At 37.5% G+C, this 15,732-nt stretch overlaps 1 protein-coding gene across 2 annotated transcripts in view; it reads right to left on the reverse strand.

Moving 5' to 3' along the window:
- DBT (dihydrolipoamide branched chain transacylase E2) overlaps positions 1–12,398 on the reverse strand; it is a 34,633-nt gene extending 22,235 nt beyond the window's left edge. Inside the window, exons 1-4 of one of the 2 annotated variants that reach the window (XM_032487191.1) lie at positions 12,294–12,398; positions 6,623–6,746; positions 3,317–3,392; positions 1,636–1,817 (exon numbers count right to left, since the gene is read on the reverse strand). In XM_032487191.1, coding sequence (XP_032343082.1) covers positions 1,636–1,817; positions 3,317–3,392; positions 6,623–6,746; positions 12,294–12,344 — 433 coding nt within the window. In that variant the 5' untranslated portion in view covers positions 12,345–12,398. Of the gene's footprint in view, positions 1–1,635; positions 1,818–3,316; positions 3,393–6,622; positions 6,747–12,230 lie in introns of both variants that reach the window. The other variant, XM_032487190.1, reaches the window with a different exon arrangement.
- Positions 12,399–15,732: the final 3,334 nt, after the last annotated feature.

The following is a 15,732-nucleotide window of genomic DNA, read 5'->3' on the forward strand; positions in this document are numbered from 1 at the left end:
GGACATTTTGGTGGCAACCGGGGAAATTTAAATATGGTCTGACTACCAGATAACATGAAAATGCACTGTCATGACAATATGTAAATCGTAAACTAAGCAAACAGAATACAGCAAGTACGAAACATTATTCTGGTTAAAAAATACCAAAATGTGTATATGCCTAGAAGAACATACACTAATGTGTCAAGAGTGGTAATTAATGAGTAGTAGAACTATGTTTTCATTTTCTTATTTTTGGTTTTCTGCATTATAGAACTTTCTACAATGCACATATCCTGCTTTTACAATAGAAATTTAAAAAATAATAGGAAGCCTTCAATAAGCTATTCTTCCATCTTTTGGAGGCAACATGTTGTATATAGCGGAAAATATTCTGGACAAAGGCTCAGGTCATCCGAGTTCTAAATTTGGCTTTGTCACTGGGCAAATCACCCAATCTTTCTAGGTTGGGTTTAGTTTCTTCATCTGTTAAATCAGACGACCTCATGAGAAAGGATAAATAAAATATTAAGTGTGAAACATTTTATAAACTGTAAAGTGTGATTATGATATTAGTTATTATATTATTGTACAAACTACAGGACTAAGAGTCAGCCAGCTACTGTAATTCAGGCTCCTTCTGGACTTTGGAATTACACGACTGAAATGTCTCTACTCAGCCCTTCCAGAAAAATTGCTGGCTTAGGGCTGCCTTACAGAATTATGCTCCCTTACCCCCACATCAAAACTTCCTAGATGACATAATCTTGGTGTATCACAACAAGGCCAAAAGGAACTTCTGACTTAGAGAGCCAGCTGTCTGCTACCGTAAGGACACTGTACTGTTTTAATTTTCCTCTGAATAATTCTCGAAAAGAATTCCCTTCTGTCAGGACATCTACTGCCTGTAAGTTCCACGGTTGCTGCTGCTTCTGAATACTGGTTTCTTTGCTTCTCACTCTGATTTCCTTCTTTTCTACTTTTCTTCAAGAAGTTTGGCTTTCATAACCAGCACCAATTAGAGTGTGTTTGGTTTTTTTTTTTTAATTGAAGTATAGTCCTGTTTACAATGCTGTATCAATTTCTGGTGTATAGTATAATGTTTCAGTCATACATACACATACATACACATACATACACTTGTTTTCATATTCTGTTTGAGTGTTTATATCATTGGCAAACAGAGCAATCCCATTATACGAGATTTAATCTTTGTATATTTCAATTTTTGTTATTAGTGACCAATGTTCAAAGCTTTAATCTCTAATTCCCAAGAAAGCTTGTTACTTCTTTGAACGCCAAGGTTTCCCGAAGGTAGACCTCCAGATAAATGACATATTACTGTACATGTTTTAACATGGTAACTGGTTTAAAAGATAATCACGCATCACAGAGGACCTCTTCTATTCTCCTGATTTCAGCTCTAAACCCCCAAATCAAATCCTTTAAGTAATTAAAAGTAAATACCGGAGGGTGGGTATGGCCCACTGGTAGAGCACATGCTTAGCGTACACAAGGTCCTGGGTTCAATCCCCAGTACTTCCATTTGGGGGCAAAAAAAAAGTAAAGCATGAAAAGCTCTAATAACATTAAATAAAAAAGTCAACACCACTTTTAATTGGTACCCAATGACGAAAAGAGATGAACATACAGTACCTTTTAAGGCTTCCGTTTCTATGTCTACTAACGGCTTCCCCACATAGGCAGTATCGTCTAGATTATAATACAGTTTTTTAATGATTCCATCATAACGACTAGTGATAGTTACAGAAGCTTTATCACTTTGAACTTCACAGATGCTATCAAACTGAGACACTGTATCTCCTTCTTTTACATACCTAAAAGACAAAGACACAGGACGCCTTTACATGAGCAACAATAATACAGATCATCCTAACATATAAATGCTACACTGAAGTAGATCAGTGTCCATCTAGCCCAGCATCGGGTCCCACATGGTGCATCAAAGAATGTTCCAGTAAAGACTATAAATGGCTTCTAGAGGCTCTTTGATATCTCTTTAAGAAATATACAATTTTTAAAAACTAATTTTAAAGTTCATAGCTCTATAATCCAAAAATTTAATTAAATTGTCAGATTTTCTGCCTCACCCATTTCTTGGGAGAAATTAAAAAATGTATTTTAAAAGTCTTATTCCCGTCTATTGTCTTACATTAGTCTTTGTCAAGCTTTAGGGGATGCCTATTATTTCTAGAATTAAGTCAAAGCATTGATATCCCCAATACATATCCTTTCTAATTTCATGAATCTTAGTCTGAGTTCTTAGACTTTGTTTCTAAGATGGTTAATAAGTTTCAGAGTCAGGTTCTTCTGACTTGAAGCCGGCTGCCCTTTCCTTGATCCCACAGTGCCATAAAGACACAACTGTGCGATACACTTAGGTTATTATAGTTCTCTTTTAACTTACAGGGCAATTATAATGAGAACTGGGTGGAAAGAATGTTCAGAGGCTGAATCAGATCCTTTCTTTTTTTAAAATTTATTTTTTAAATGGAGGTACTAGGGATTGAACACAGGACCTTGTGTATGCTGACTTCACACTCTACCCCTGAGCTATACCCTCCCCTCTGAATCAGATTCTTAAAAGGATCTTTAACGGTATAAAACTATGGGACAGATAATTTATTGACTCACCTTAACTGCTACTTCTAGAAACCTTTAAAAATCAGTTCAGTACCCAGAGGTGTTTCTTTTTTTCCAGAAAGGGAAATAAAGAAAAGGGGTAAAAGGATGGCTAAGGCAGTATCGGCTTTCTATTTTTGTTTCAAGCCCTTTTCCGGGACAATGTTTTAAACCTTTTCGATAGTTATTTTTTGATTCATGCCCTTTGATATAATATTTTAACCTTTTCTGAAAATATAAGTAAACTGTCAGGTAATGTATTTGTATCAAATGTATTTGCTTTCTTACTAAAGTCATTTTCAGTAAAGAAAGCTTAGACTACATGATGATTTTAAAATAGTTTGGAAAGAAATGTTAAGCTCACATATTAAATGCTTTTCAAAACACACAGTCACAACAATTTAATATCCTCTAGAGACTGTTTTCTTTTTTAACTGAAGTGAGGGGTGGGCAGTGAGAAAAAATTATTTCAAAGAGGAAAAAAAAATCCTTAATAAATTAAATCAAATACAGGGCCATGATGTATGATGAACTGTGTCACCAGAATATTGGCAACACAAACTATGCTTACCCTATTGCTTTTTAAAAAAAAATCATTACATGTTATAGTAAGAAGTTTCTCAATTTAAATGGATTTCTACTTATTTTTATCCTAATTATTTTCATACTTAAAACTTTTTTCAGAATAACTTACCATTCTTTGACAGTTACTTCTCTAATCCCTTCTCCAATGTCTGAAAGTTTGAACTGAACAATCTGTCCCTGTAGCGCTTCAAAGACAAATGAGAAATGATAACATTAAATATGCAATAGATTGTTAGCAGGCAGGTGCTTTGACATCTAAAGTTAGAAAATATTCTCAAGCAGAGACAGAAATCATTCCATTTTAAAGACTGAAACATTTTATAATGTTTAAAAGCATAACATCATTCATAACTATCCAAGATTTGTATCAATTATTCAGTGACAGAGACCAACTGATATTGCCACAGAACCGACATTTTTCAACTTACAAAATAATGTTCTTTCACAAGGGTATAGAAGGCCCTTCCAACAATGAGATTTTGCAACAATAGCAATGCACAGAAAATAGAACAAGATATCGTACAAAGGGAAACCCAGATGGATCTCCTTGTTTTATGTTACGAAACTGTAATTACCATTAATGGACTGCTCTTTTGACCTCATGCAGCTCTTCTCATTCTCAGCATCTAAAGAGCAGGCAGATCCCTAAGATGGAAAATTCTTATTTGCCCAAACCATGTTCTGCCAGCTTATCATTAAATTTCAGTCTTCTCTTTCCTCTTTCCATTTTTCACCTCCTTTCAAATTTCTACCCCCTTTTTATAATACTTAGATGCCAATGACACTTTATAGTAATTATTCCCAAGAAAGAAAGAATTTCAGGTCAACAGAAAGGATGCATAGATCCTCTCACCTTTCCAGGTTAACAAATGGCTCTGAACGGATTCAGGAGAGCTCCACTACTTTAGATGCTGTTAATCAGAACTGCTTATAAAATGTACAACAAGTAGATTAAAGTAGTAAAATTTTCTTTAATAAGTATGAAGAGGTAAGTTAGCAATTACGATACAGTGGTCTTAGGTACCGCTAGTTTCCTCTCTAGTTGTTGGGTCCTCACAGCCTGCTGCTCACAGTATAAAGTAGAACCTCTCTGAAAAATAGTTTGGCATTAAGTATCAACAGCCTTAAAAAAAAAAAGTCAGATTCTTTGAATCCGTAATTAATTCTACCTCTAATACCTTTTCCCCGGAGAAAATAGAGACATACACAAAGATTAGTGCTCAAGAATAGTCATCACAGGGCTGTAACAAAGAACTGGAAACCAACTGAAGTAACCAAAAGTGGCATGTACCTTGCAGCGTCTCTATACAAAGCAGTATTATGCAAGGAACAGCATGTGCAAGGCCTGGGAATCTGACAGTGTGTACAGAATGACAGACAGTTCTCCACAGCCGAGGGGAGGACACGCAGCAAGAAATCAGCCCCGATTTAAGGCTGTGTGTGCCACGCTCAGGCAGGATGTTTGGAATTTATCCTAAAGGTAATCAAGAGCCAGTGGTAAATAAACAGTCATAAACTCTTTGCAGATGCTCCCGTAAGAGGTGGAGCTCATTTAACCACTACAGAAATCTATGCAGGTCTATGCGTTGTTTTGATCAAGAGGATATAGCAGACGTAAAACTGCGTAAGTTCTGGGGTGCAAGCCTCACAGGACCTCACAGCCTCTACCTTCTCCCTCTTGCACAGTGCCCCGAGATCCCCAGGTGGGAAGCTGTTCTAGTCTACTGGAGGATGAGAGAGGCCGCGTGGAGGAGAGATGAGATGCCCCAGCCAGAAGCCAGCACCAAATGTCAGACACACAAGTAAGACCATCTTGAACCTTGAACCGTCTTGAGAACAGAGATCTTCTAGCAGAACACAAGTCACATCAGTGAGCCCGGGTGAAACCAGCAGAGGGACCACCCAGTTAGACAACCTCCAGAATCCTGAGGAACAACACATCATTGTTGCCTTAAGCCACTAAGTTGTGGGGAAGGTTATTATTCAGCAACAATTAGCTGATAGAGTCCCATCTGCAATTTCAGACTCATAACTTTAGATCTATAATTTTGGAGAAAAATATCTGTCAGGAGTGTGATGGAAAGGACGGGGGGAGGGAGGGGTTGGATGGCAAAGAAAGCAGGAGGCTATTGCAGGTAAGAAACTGAACTACAGAATTAAATAGAGTTACATATTCTCAAAGCTGTCTGAAAAGGAGAAGACAGATTTAAGAAACATATTAGATGTAGCGTTAATAGACGTTGGTAATCACTTTGGTGTGAGACAAGGAATCAGGATGGCTCCAGGTTTCCAGCTTAAGTATTTATTGAGTTAGGGAATAAGAGGTAGACAGTGTAGCCCAAGTATGCAGAGCAGTGCCCTGGCGCATAGTAGGTGATCAGTCAACAGCTGTGCTGAATGAATTTACTCTCACAATAGTATGAGTTAGATACGATTTCTCCCACTTTCCAGATGATGAAACAGAGAGAAATTAAGGAACCTGCTTAAAGTTACATAGCTAGTAATTAGTGGATCAAGAACCCAAAGATCTTAAGTGTTTAGAGACAAGACAGGAAGTTAGAGTTTCTGCTGGAATGGCCTCTATTTTCTCTGAGAAAGAAAGAGAAAAGATCAGCTTTTAAAAATAGAAGTATTTTTTAGAAATGGTGAAGATAAGGTTTATGTATGTGAGTGTGTTGTAGAAGACGACAGACACAAGCATGCAAGGACTGACCAATCTCAGGGGTTGGATCTGCCTGGAATTCCCTTATTTTTCATCGCGGACACAGACTAAGGTATCAAGGATCTGTCAAAAGCCTAATAATATAACAAAAGTCTAGGGTTCTTTATCAGGGTTCTAAACAGAACATCAGAAAAAAAAAAGTTTTAATGCCTTTGCCAAATCTAATACTTAAAGCCTACAGATCTTTACAGAGGGTAGAAAAATTGGGGGGAAAGGTAATTAAGTGGTAAAAGCCAGGGGACTTTCTAGGAGCACCTCATGTTGGTTTCCTCACATCATCTTAACACGAAAGATTAAGTGCCTCATCCAACGAATAATAATACAGTGAATACAAGGATACAATCTATTAAGTCAGCAATTTAATTTGACTGAGAAAGTGGTATCAATGCTGACTTTTGCACTTAGATGAGTCAGATGATGAAGAACAGATGGCCCAGGAGAACCCATTCTCAACATTATGAAGATACAAGTATTAAGGGAAAGTATGTGAAAGGGAGGGGTGGGAGGTGGGGACACACACACATATACACACAAAATAAGAATTGGATAGATGTGAGGAGAGCGTGGAGGGCCAGGCTAGAAATAAAAGGTCAACTTTTTTTTAACTTTGGTAAGTCTTCAACTACTTTTTTAAAAGTACTCGATAAGATGCAAAGCATTATTTTGTATAGGCTATTTTGAGATCATACTTACCAGCAGCTGTTTTCAGCAACTGATGTGGATGACTATACTTGAATGAAGGATAACCAAAGAAACACACATATTTTGGCTTTAAAACACGACCATTACCACCTGTCTGAAAGTAGCGAACACAAATCTAGAGATGACAAAACAAAAAAGGAAAAGCTTTCATAAATGACCTTCATGGCTTACCTCTAAGTATACATTGAATTTCAAGTCTATTCTATAAGTGAAACATTATCACAATATAAACAATATGAAAGTATCCAGACTGAAATCAGAATATTTGGCATCAGTGACAAATTTATTATTGGTTATTTCTTAAGTATTTCTGATCAAGAAATCAGAGGAACTCAAACCCCAGCTCATAGAGAGTATTTTGCTGTTCTTTTGTTCAGTAAATTTTGTTAAGTAATTATATCCTTGAGTCAGATTTGTTCACATGCTTACATGGTCCTTGCCTAAAATCCCTTATGAAAGTAAAGAAATGTTTAACAATGTATTCTGTATAAACACATCAGCTTGTAAGTACACTTGAGTCATTAACAATTTCCTGAAATAAAACTACTAATGAAATCAAAAGTGACTGTTAGGATCTAAAGACACGGAAAAACTTGTGCAGTATGTACCCAAAGGTTTTCTTTTCGTTCTTTTTTTTTAAATTAAAGTATAGTTGATTTACACTGTTGTGTTAGTTTCAAGTATACAGCAAAGTGATTCAGTTATATCATATACATTGTTTTCCATTATAGGTTATTACAAGATATTAAAAATAGTTCCCTGTGCTATACAGGAGGTCCTTATTGTTTATTTTATATACACTATCGTGTACACATTAATCCCAAACTCCTAATTTATCCCTCCCTTGCAAAGGTTTTCTTACCGTCATTTATAGATGACTTTTTAGATTTAGCTATTTTATATAGCATCATAGTATAACAAAATACAATCTGTTATAGAAATAAGTAAGCCTGAATGTATCTCACTTGACTTACCAAACCTTAAGTATCAGAAAGGCAGAATATTTTATTTTAAAAGTTAACAATTCAATGTTATTAATATCTGCTTAGCTACATCACAGTTTTAAACACAAACTACAGACATTTCTAACTTTCTCAGTGTATCTGAGAATACTGCTATGTATTTGAAAATGTTTCATTAATGCAGGAAAGAGTCATTTTTACTTTAAAAAATTACTGTATCATCAAGTACTTTATACTTTAAAGATGATTAGCCCTTAAAATTTAAATTACAATACGTATTATAGTCTTGTTATAATACCTATTTATAAACAAGAATTTCATTCTTTTTCTTACAGCAAATACTATAAAAGCAAATACTTGGTTTACTGACAAGAATAATACATTTACATTCTTCTGAGATTTTTTTCACTGTAATTTCCAGGCTGTTACTGATTTCTGAAGAACGCCAAGAAAAAGTAAAGACCCCTTTTCCTAAAACATGAATAACCTGCAATCATACACTTCAGCTTTACTTTAAGAGACCATCCTAAAGCAGCTAATGTTTGTAATACTTATATTTTACTCTTACTAACATCAACATGCAGGCTTTTAACATAAAGTTTAAAATAACTAAAATTCATGGCTTAAAATTTAGCAGACAGTGAAAGAATTCTTTCCCAAACAGTCCCATTTTGTCTGTCCTTTCTGTCTCCTCCAGCCCCCACAACCCTGACTCTGGGTCAACAGACTCAAAGGATTCAATTAACCTCTCCTTCATCAGACAGTATAAAATTTAGGGACAGTAAATGAAAGTTTTGACTTAGATAGATTTACCTCAATATTGGTGAAATAGTTCATGTTTTCAAAACCTTTCAAAGGAAATTAAACTACAAGAAGATTCACCTTCAACAACTCAACTTTTATTGAGGAACTATTAATGGGTCAAGGGAGGTACAAACTATCAAACTCAACATGTACTGAAAGCCTACTATGTGCTGGGTACTTTGAAGGTATTTATAAGCATCTTCTTTATATCCATCATCTTTATATCTCACAAATACCTTCTGGAACAGGCACACTAGCCCTCTTTAACAGTAGAGAAACTAATGATCAGAAAGGTAAAGTAATTTGTCCAAAGTCACACAGCAAAGGAATGGCAAAATTCAGCTCTGAAGCCAAGTAAATTTGACTCTAAAGGCCAGGCTCTTTCTATCACATCACATTACTATAATTAGGAGAAACAATCCCTGTTTTCAAGGACTTAACAACCTAGTTGAGACAATAAATACACACACACACACACATACTCTCTCTCTCACTCTCATGTGTGGGCATGTGTGCTCCAAGTTTTTCTAGTAAGTATAGATAATATAGATAATATTAAAGGAGTTTAAATAGAGAGTTTTCATTTGTCTTTGTTTTTGTTTTCCCCAGACTGGTTTGACCCAGGAAGACTTCCTGGAGGAAGATTTGAGCTGAGCCTTGCATAATAGGTATAAATAAATAAAGAGCAGAGGTGTACTTTGAAGGCAGAGGAAACAAAAAAAGGACTGCAGTGAGAACTTGATTAGGAAGTCTGCCAGGGCAGTGAGTAGCCTGAGTTGACTGAGTTTGACTGAGATCACATCAAAGGGGGCAGTGGGAGGAGCTTGAGCACCAAACTGCAAATGTCAGGATAAGGAATGTGAACTCATACATTATGGGTTACTAAAGAAAAAGGATTAAGAAGTTAATCCATTTGTGTATTTTTAAAAATTAGATTACAACAGGTAAAGCCTGGAGAGAAAGGACAAAGAAAGTATTTTGTATTTGAGGCGTGAAACGACAGGCTTCTGGCTGAGGTGATTAAAGACTGGAAAAAGACAAAAAACGAAATAAGAGCAACAGGCATTATGTGATAAATAGTGACGCAATGTCCATTAAGAGAAGGCTAAAACACATCAGTGAAGCTGCCCGCTAAAACGATAAAAAAGGAAAACAGAAGGATAAAAATGGGATAAAGAGAAAAAAATAATTTTTCAAGTAGGAAAGACTTTTTTCTACAAACAACACAAAAAAACAAGAGATGAAAAGGTTTAACAGATTCACATAAGGGAAATAATAATAATTCAAAGGGCAGTCATGCAGCATACCTAAAGACAGGATGGTTCTGTGCTCAGGAATTCAAAGCTAAACAAGATACAGGATACAGTCTCTGAATTCAAACTGCTTACACTTTACTAAAGGAAGACAGAAAAAAACAGAAAAATCCAAGATGATATGGTAAGTCAATTAAGTCAAATGCATGATGCTGTAGGGTACAAACACAAGGCTTTCTTAATAATTTATTGTAGGTGGTAAGACCTCTTGTTGCTTACAATTTTTTATAACAGATGGAAAAAAAACAGAGTTTTTTTTTCACTGAGTCATTCAACAAATCTGTTGAGTACCTACTACTACATGCCAGGCACCTAGGATTAGAGAACACAACTGATGCGATTCATTCCTTTATGGAACAACAGTCTATACTGTGAGAGATAAAAACAAGTAAACAGGTGACTACAACAGAGTTGTAACAGGGGAGACACTGTTAAGGAAACACAGAGGGATCCTACCTGGAGAAAGTGAACTTCAAATAAGACCTAAGGGATGAGTAGGAGTAACTGAGAGGGTGAGGTGTGTTGCAGGTAAGGCCATGGGGGAGTAAGGCAAGAGTCTTTAAAGTAGAGGAAATACATGTGCAAAGGTCTAGAGTTGAGACACAGAGAGAGAGAGAGAGCGTGCAGTATGTGTTCAATTAACTGAAATAGTTAAATATACTTCTAGTGTAGTTTAGTGTGGACTAAAGGTGAGGGAAGTGCCGAGAGTGAGGGTTGGGTAGGTAGGTTTTAGCAAAGAATGAAGTCTGAGAGACTGGAAAGGTCCAGATCATAAATTGCTTCACAGTCATCTGAATTCTCAACATTTTGCTGAGAACAGTTTTAAGCAAGGAAATGACATTCTCAATTTTGTGTCTTACTTTATAAGATCACTCTGGCTATACTATGGAGAATAGGTTGGAGAGGCAGAAAGTCCAATTTAGGAAGGTCCTGCTCGAGACAGGGTGGGGAACAATGACTACTTTTTTTTAAAGATTTATAGGCTTGAATCAAGAGAAACAGGTTTGAGGGTTTCATTGCAGAGCCTAGAGTCTGACGTGCCTTGGAGGCATTAAAGCAGCCACTGTGAGTTGGTTCCAAACTCTCCTGTGCTAGCCGTGGCCATGTAACACAGTTCTAACCAGTGAGTCTGGATGGTATGGCCCTTCCCTCCTTCCTGCCCTGAACACAAAGTTGTAGCAGCTCTCTTGCAACCCTGAGGGGGAAAGGTCAAATGAATTGTTAAAATGACAACCCTGATAATGATGGGCCACTTAATCAGTGCAGCTGTCATCTAACTTTCAGATGCTTTGTATATACAGATATTTAACTTCCTACTTATTGGCTGGGTTTATTACTTACAGCAGAAAAACACCTAATATACATGCAACTTGGAGATTTCCAGAGCAGTTAAGATATTCGCGTCTGGAGTAGAGCTGGCTGGAAGACTGGGTAACTTCAGGAATCATCAGCATTTAAGTGGCAACTAAGTTCAAAGAAGTGGATGAGGTAACGAACAGGCAGTGTAAAAAGTACACAGAGGGTCAAAGTCAGAACCCTTAGAAACACCAATATTCAAAAGTTGGGCAGGGAAAGAGGAAGAGCTTTCTTCTACTGGTTATCTCCTACTTACTTTTCACAAATCTCAAATTATACAGTATCTTCTGGGAACTCTCTGACCCTGAAGACCCCTCCTATGTGTCTCTGTAGCTCTATGCACTTATTCCATCTTCTCATGCTGTGCTATAATTTTCTGTTTATGGTCTACCCCTGTCTCTCTCCCCTGTGCTCCACCACAGGGCCGTAATTAAATTTCAGAGGGCAGAGATCAGTGCCTGACTTACATTTGCATCCCCAGTTCCTACCACAGTACCTGGTACATGGCAGACTCTTGAAAAGGTTTGTAAAATCAGGGGTTGAACATTGCAGGAAAATCTGGAAGAGGGGACCCAGTTAGAAAAACGCTAGGCAAATAGGATGAAACACTGTGATTACTGGGATGTGACTTGTTTGGTGCTAAAGGACTGTGTGAAAGGGGAGAAATGCAGGGCAGATGGTGATTAAAAAGGTAGGAAAGACGTAGGTGATAAGTATAGATCCAAAGAACAAAGCTGGAGTCTCTCAGCTGCTCGGAGGCCAAGAATCTACAGTGTTATGTTCTGCCTGATCAGTCTCTTCCTCTAGACTGCAGATTCCTCGAGGGCAGGGGTCGTATTATCAGTGTCCGGAACAAAGAGGTGCTCAATAAATGCTGAATGAATACGGGATATCTCTGTATCCCTAGTGCCTATCACAATGTCGGGTACCCAGATGATGCTCAATGAAAGGCTAGCGGGCGAAAGACTAGCTGGACTTCGGGGTACAGATGGAGCGGGAGGGTGACAGGTCACAACAGAAACGCGTCCAAGGAAGGAGAGGGGGTGGTGGGTCTGCAGACGGGTTGGCTCGCCACCGTCGCTGCCCTTCGTTTTGCAGGCATCCCTCCACCTCTCCATCACGCGAGCCCTGCACGCGAGGCACTCGGAGGACAAAGTAACACACCTCTCCGGGCTGACTCCGGATAAATCCGTCCTTCCCGACCTCAGATCTGCCCAACCTGCTTACCAGCCGCCCGGCATTCCAACTCCAGGTCGTCAGCACTCGCGCCGCAGCCATCTTACTCCGGAAATGAGAGCTGCTCGGCGGGGGAAGGCTGCCTTGGCGGGGGGAGCTATTGGGAGCCGGGAAACGCGCCTCCCCCGAGCGGCCACTGGACGGCGGAGGAACGAGCCTCCCACCCCCCACAACAGCCAACCAGGGAGCGGGGCGGGGCTGGGGCGCGCCCCAGGGGCGGGGCAGGCCCCCCCTGGGTCGCGGGGACAGCGCGCCCGCGCCGGGGGAAGTAGGCGAAGGGCAGCCCAAATTTAATTTCAGGGACAAAGTGGGTTAAGGCACTGCTGTGTGAGTACGTGTGCGCCAACGACCTTTCCAATCCACGAAACGGGGGAAATAGGGTTAAGGAAACATAAAGGAAGAACACTTACCAGGAGAAATGTATGTTGAAGTAAAATCTGAGGGATAAGTAGGGGGAAAAAACACCCTTCCTTGAGCCTGAATTATAACCACCTTGATTACAGAAAACGGGACATTTCTATACTTTGTAGCAAGACTGTACCGCTAGGGGTGTCAAAGCTATACTGGAATACTTCCTAATGACTGGCATTTCCTACCAGCATTGATTGTTCTTGGTTACCGAAATTGGCTTTTCGATTTCTTTTTTCTTGAAAGATGAACAAGATTATCACAATGCCTAAGATAAGCGTCATCAACAGTACCTTTCTTCTCTGAGAATATTATCAGATGTAGCAGCCCAGAATATGCAATATATATCTCAGACATTACCTTGATTTATTTGCCTCTTGGAGAAATGCCCGGGATATTTGTCAGTTCTTTCCTCATGTATGGGAATGGAAATCTGTACAGGTGTGTAAAAAATTATGGAGAAAAAAACAGAACAAAGACAAAAATCAGACTAGTGACTATAAAACAAAATTTCAGGTACTTCACAAATGCACTAATATTACTTAAACTCACACTTCTTATTTTGCCTTATTTGCTTTTCAGTGTATTTCACACACACACAAACTACTGTAAGCAATAAATCTAAATCATTACCTTTACAAGAAAATCTGGGATAGTCAAAGAGCTTTGATTTTTAAAAATTTTCCCATGAACAAAACATTTTCTAGGCACTATTAATATATTTGATAATAACTACATGCATGTGTTTGTATAAAAAGATAAAAGTAGCCGTGCCTTTGAAGTGAATAATTTTTCTTCCTAGGGCCCTTATACCACCTTCTTCCTCTTAACTTTCCCTTTGACTCTACCTTCTCCTAAGAAAATATCTAGTTTATTTGTTTTCTATTACACTTTTTACCTCAGTGGATTACTGCTTCCAAATTCAGTATTGTATCTTTCCTTATCTTCCAACATCAAGAAATATGCCATCTATTCACTACTTAATCCTTTCACTTGAGCTCAAAGGAACCAAACAACCCATTTCTTCTCTTTTTAAAAAATTAATAAAATGATTATGACCTGGCAATTCCACTCCTAGGTATATATCCAGAGAAAATAAAAACATATGTCCACACACAGACTAGTACCCGAATGAGAATAACAGCCTTATTCATATTAGCTCCAAACTAGAAACAGCCCAAATGTCCTTCAACACATGAATGAATAAACAGAACATGGTGTATTCATATAATGGAATATTATTCATCAGTAATAATGACTGAAATACTGATACATGCTTTAACATGAGTGAACCTCAAAAATATTATGCTAAGAAAAAAAGCTAGATACAAAAAGCCTGATTCCACCTATATGAAATGCTCAAAGAAGGCAAATCTACAGAGACAGAAAGCAGATTAGTGGTTGCTTGGCACTGGGGGTAGGAATGGGGAGTGACTGTAAAGGGCAAGAGAAAGGTTTTTGCGGGACTGGGAATTTCCCATTACCAGATTGTGGCGATGGCTGCATAGCTCTGTAAATTTACTAAAAATCATTGAATTGTACACTTAAAACAGGTGAACTTTATGGTATGTATATGTCAACAAACCTGTTAAAAATTGCGTTATATGGTACTATACAAAAGAATAATGTAACATACAGATAAGTCACATGATAACAAAAACCTTGAACTCATCATCACTCAGTTTAAGAAATAGAACCTTTCCTATGCTGGTGAAGGTCATGGTCTGCTTCTCCTTTTAACCCTCCCTCTCCCCTTGAGACAACCATTATGCTAAATTGTGTGTTTGTTGTTCATTTGTTTCCTTTAAAATTTACTATATAGATGGATCCCCTGACAATATAGTTTACTTTTGCTTGTTTTGAGTCTGATAAAAATGGTATCAAGTTCTGTATCTTTCTGCAAGTAGCTTTTATGATGATAGCACAATTTATCCATTCTTTATTCAGTGAACATTTGTGTTGTTTCCACTTCTTTCCTATTGCCATCATTGCTGCTATGAACATTCTTGATAATTTCTTTTAATGCAGGAGTAAGTTTCTTTAAGGCAGTGCTTTTCAGACTGTAATGAGCATTCGTATCAACTAATCCAAGGTCATGGAGATTTACATCTATATTTTCTTCTAAGAGTTTTATAGTTTTAGCTCTTACATTTAGGGCTTTGATCCACTTTGAGTTAAATTTTTTTAATATGGTGTAAGATATTCCAGTCTTTAAAACATCTTTTTGTGTATAGTGTGAGACAGAAATCCAATTTCATGTCTTCCTTATGATTAACCTATTGTTCAACACCATAAATTGAAGACGTCCTCTTTTCCCACCGATCTGCCATCTCGTCTCTCACAGCAATATGTTTAAGGGCTCTAAGTAATCTATTCATCACTGAACCAATTTCACATTATTTTAATTTTAGCTTCATAGAAATACTAGGTTTCGCAAGGACAAGTACCCTCCACCTCATTGTTTTAAAGTTATTCTTGCCCTTTTATTTTTTCATATAAATTTTAGTATGACCATTTTAACAATATTGATTCTTCCAATCCAGGAACATGGGATATCTTTCCATTTTTTAAAGTCTTCTTTAATTTCCTTAATCAATGTTTTATAGTTCTCCATGTATAAGTCTTTCATCTCCTTGGTTAGGTTTATTCCTAGGTCATATAAATTTTAGAATTGGCTTGTCAGGCTCCTTAAAAGAAGTCCTGGTGGGCATTTAATTGGAATTTCATTGAAACTATATTTTCAACAATATATCTAAAGATTCTTTGGGGTTTTCTATGTAGATAATCATATCACCTGTGAATAATGATGGTGTTTTTTTTTTTTTTTTTTGCCTGTACAATTTTATGTCTTTCATCTCTTTCTTGTAAAATCTGGCTGGACTTCCATCATCTGTTGAAAAGAAGTCAAAACTGTGGGCATTCTTACCTTGTTACTGCTTTTAAAAGGAAGATGTCTAATGTTTTACTGTTACATACTGTTATTAAGAATGAAATTTGCTGTAGGGTTTTCCAGATGTCCTTA

This window comes from Camelus ferus, chromosome 9 (genome assembly GCF_009834535.1).
Source record: "Camelus ferus isolate YT-003-E chromosome 9, BCGSAC_Cfer_1.0, whole genome shotgun sequence".
Taxonomy (NCBI): Eukaryota; Metazoa; Chordata; class Mammalia; order Artiodactyla; family Camelidae; genus Camelus; species Camelus ferus.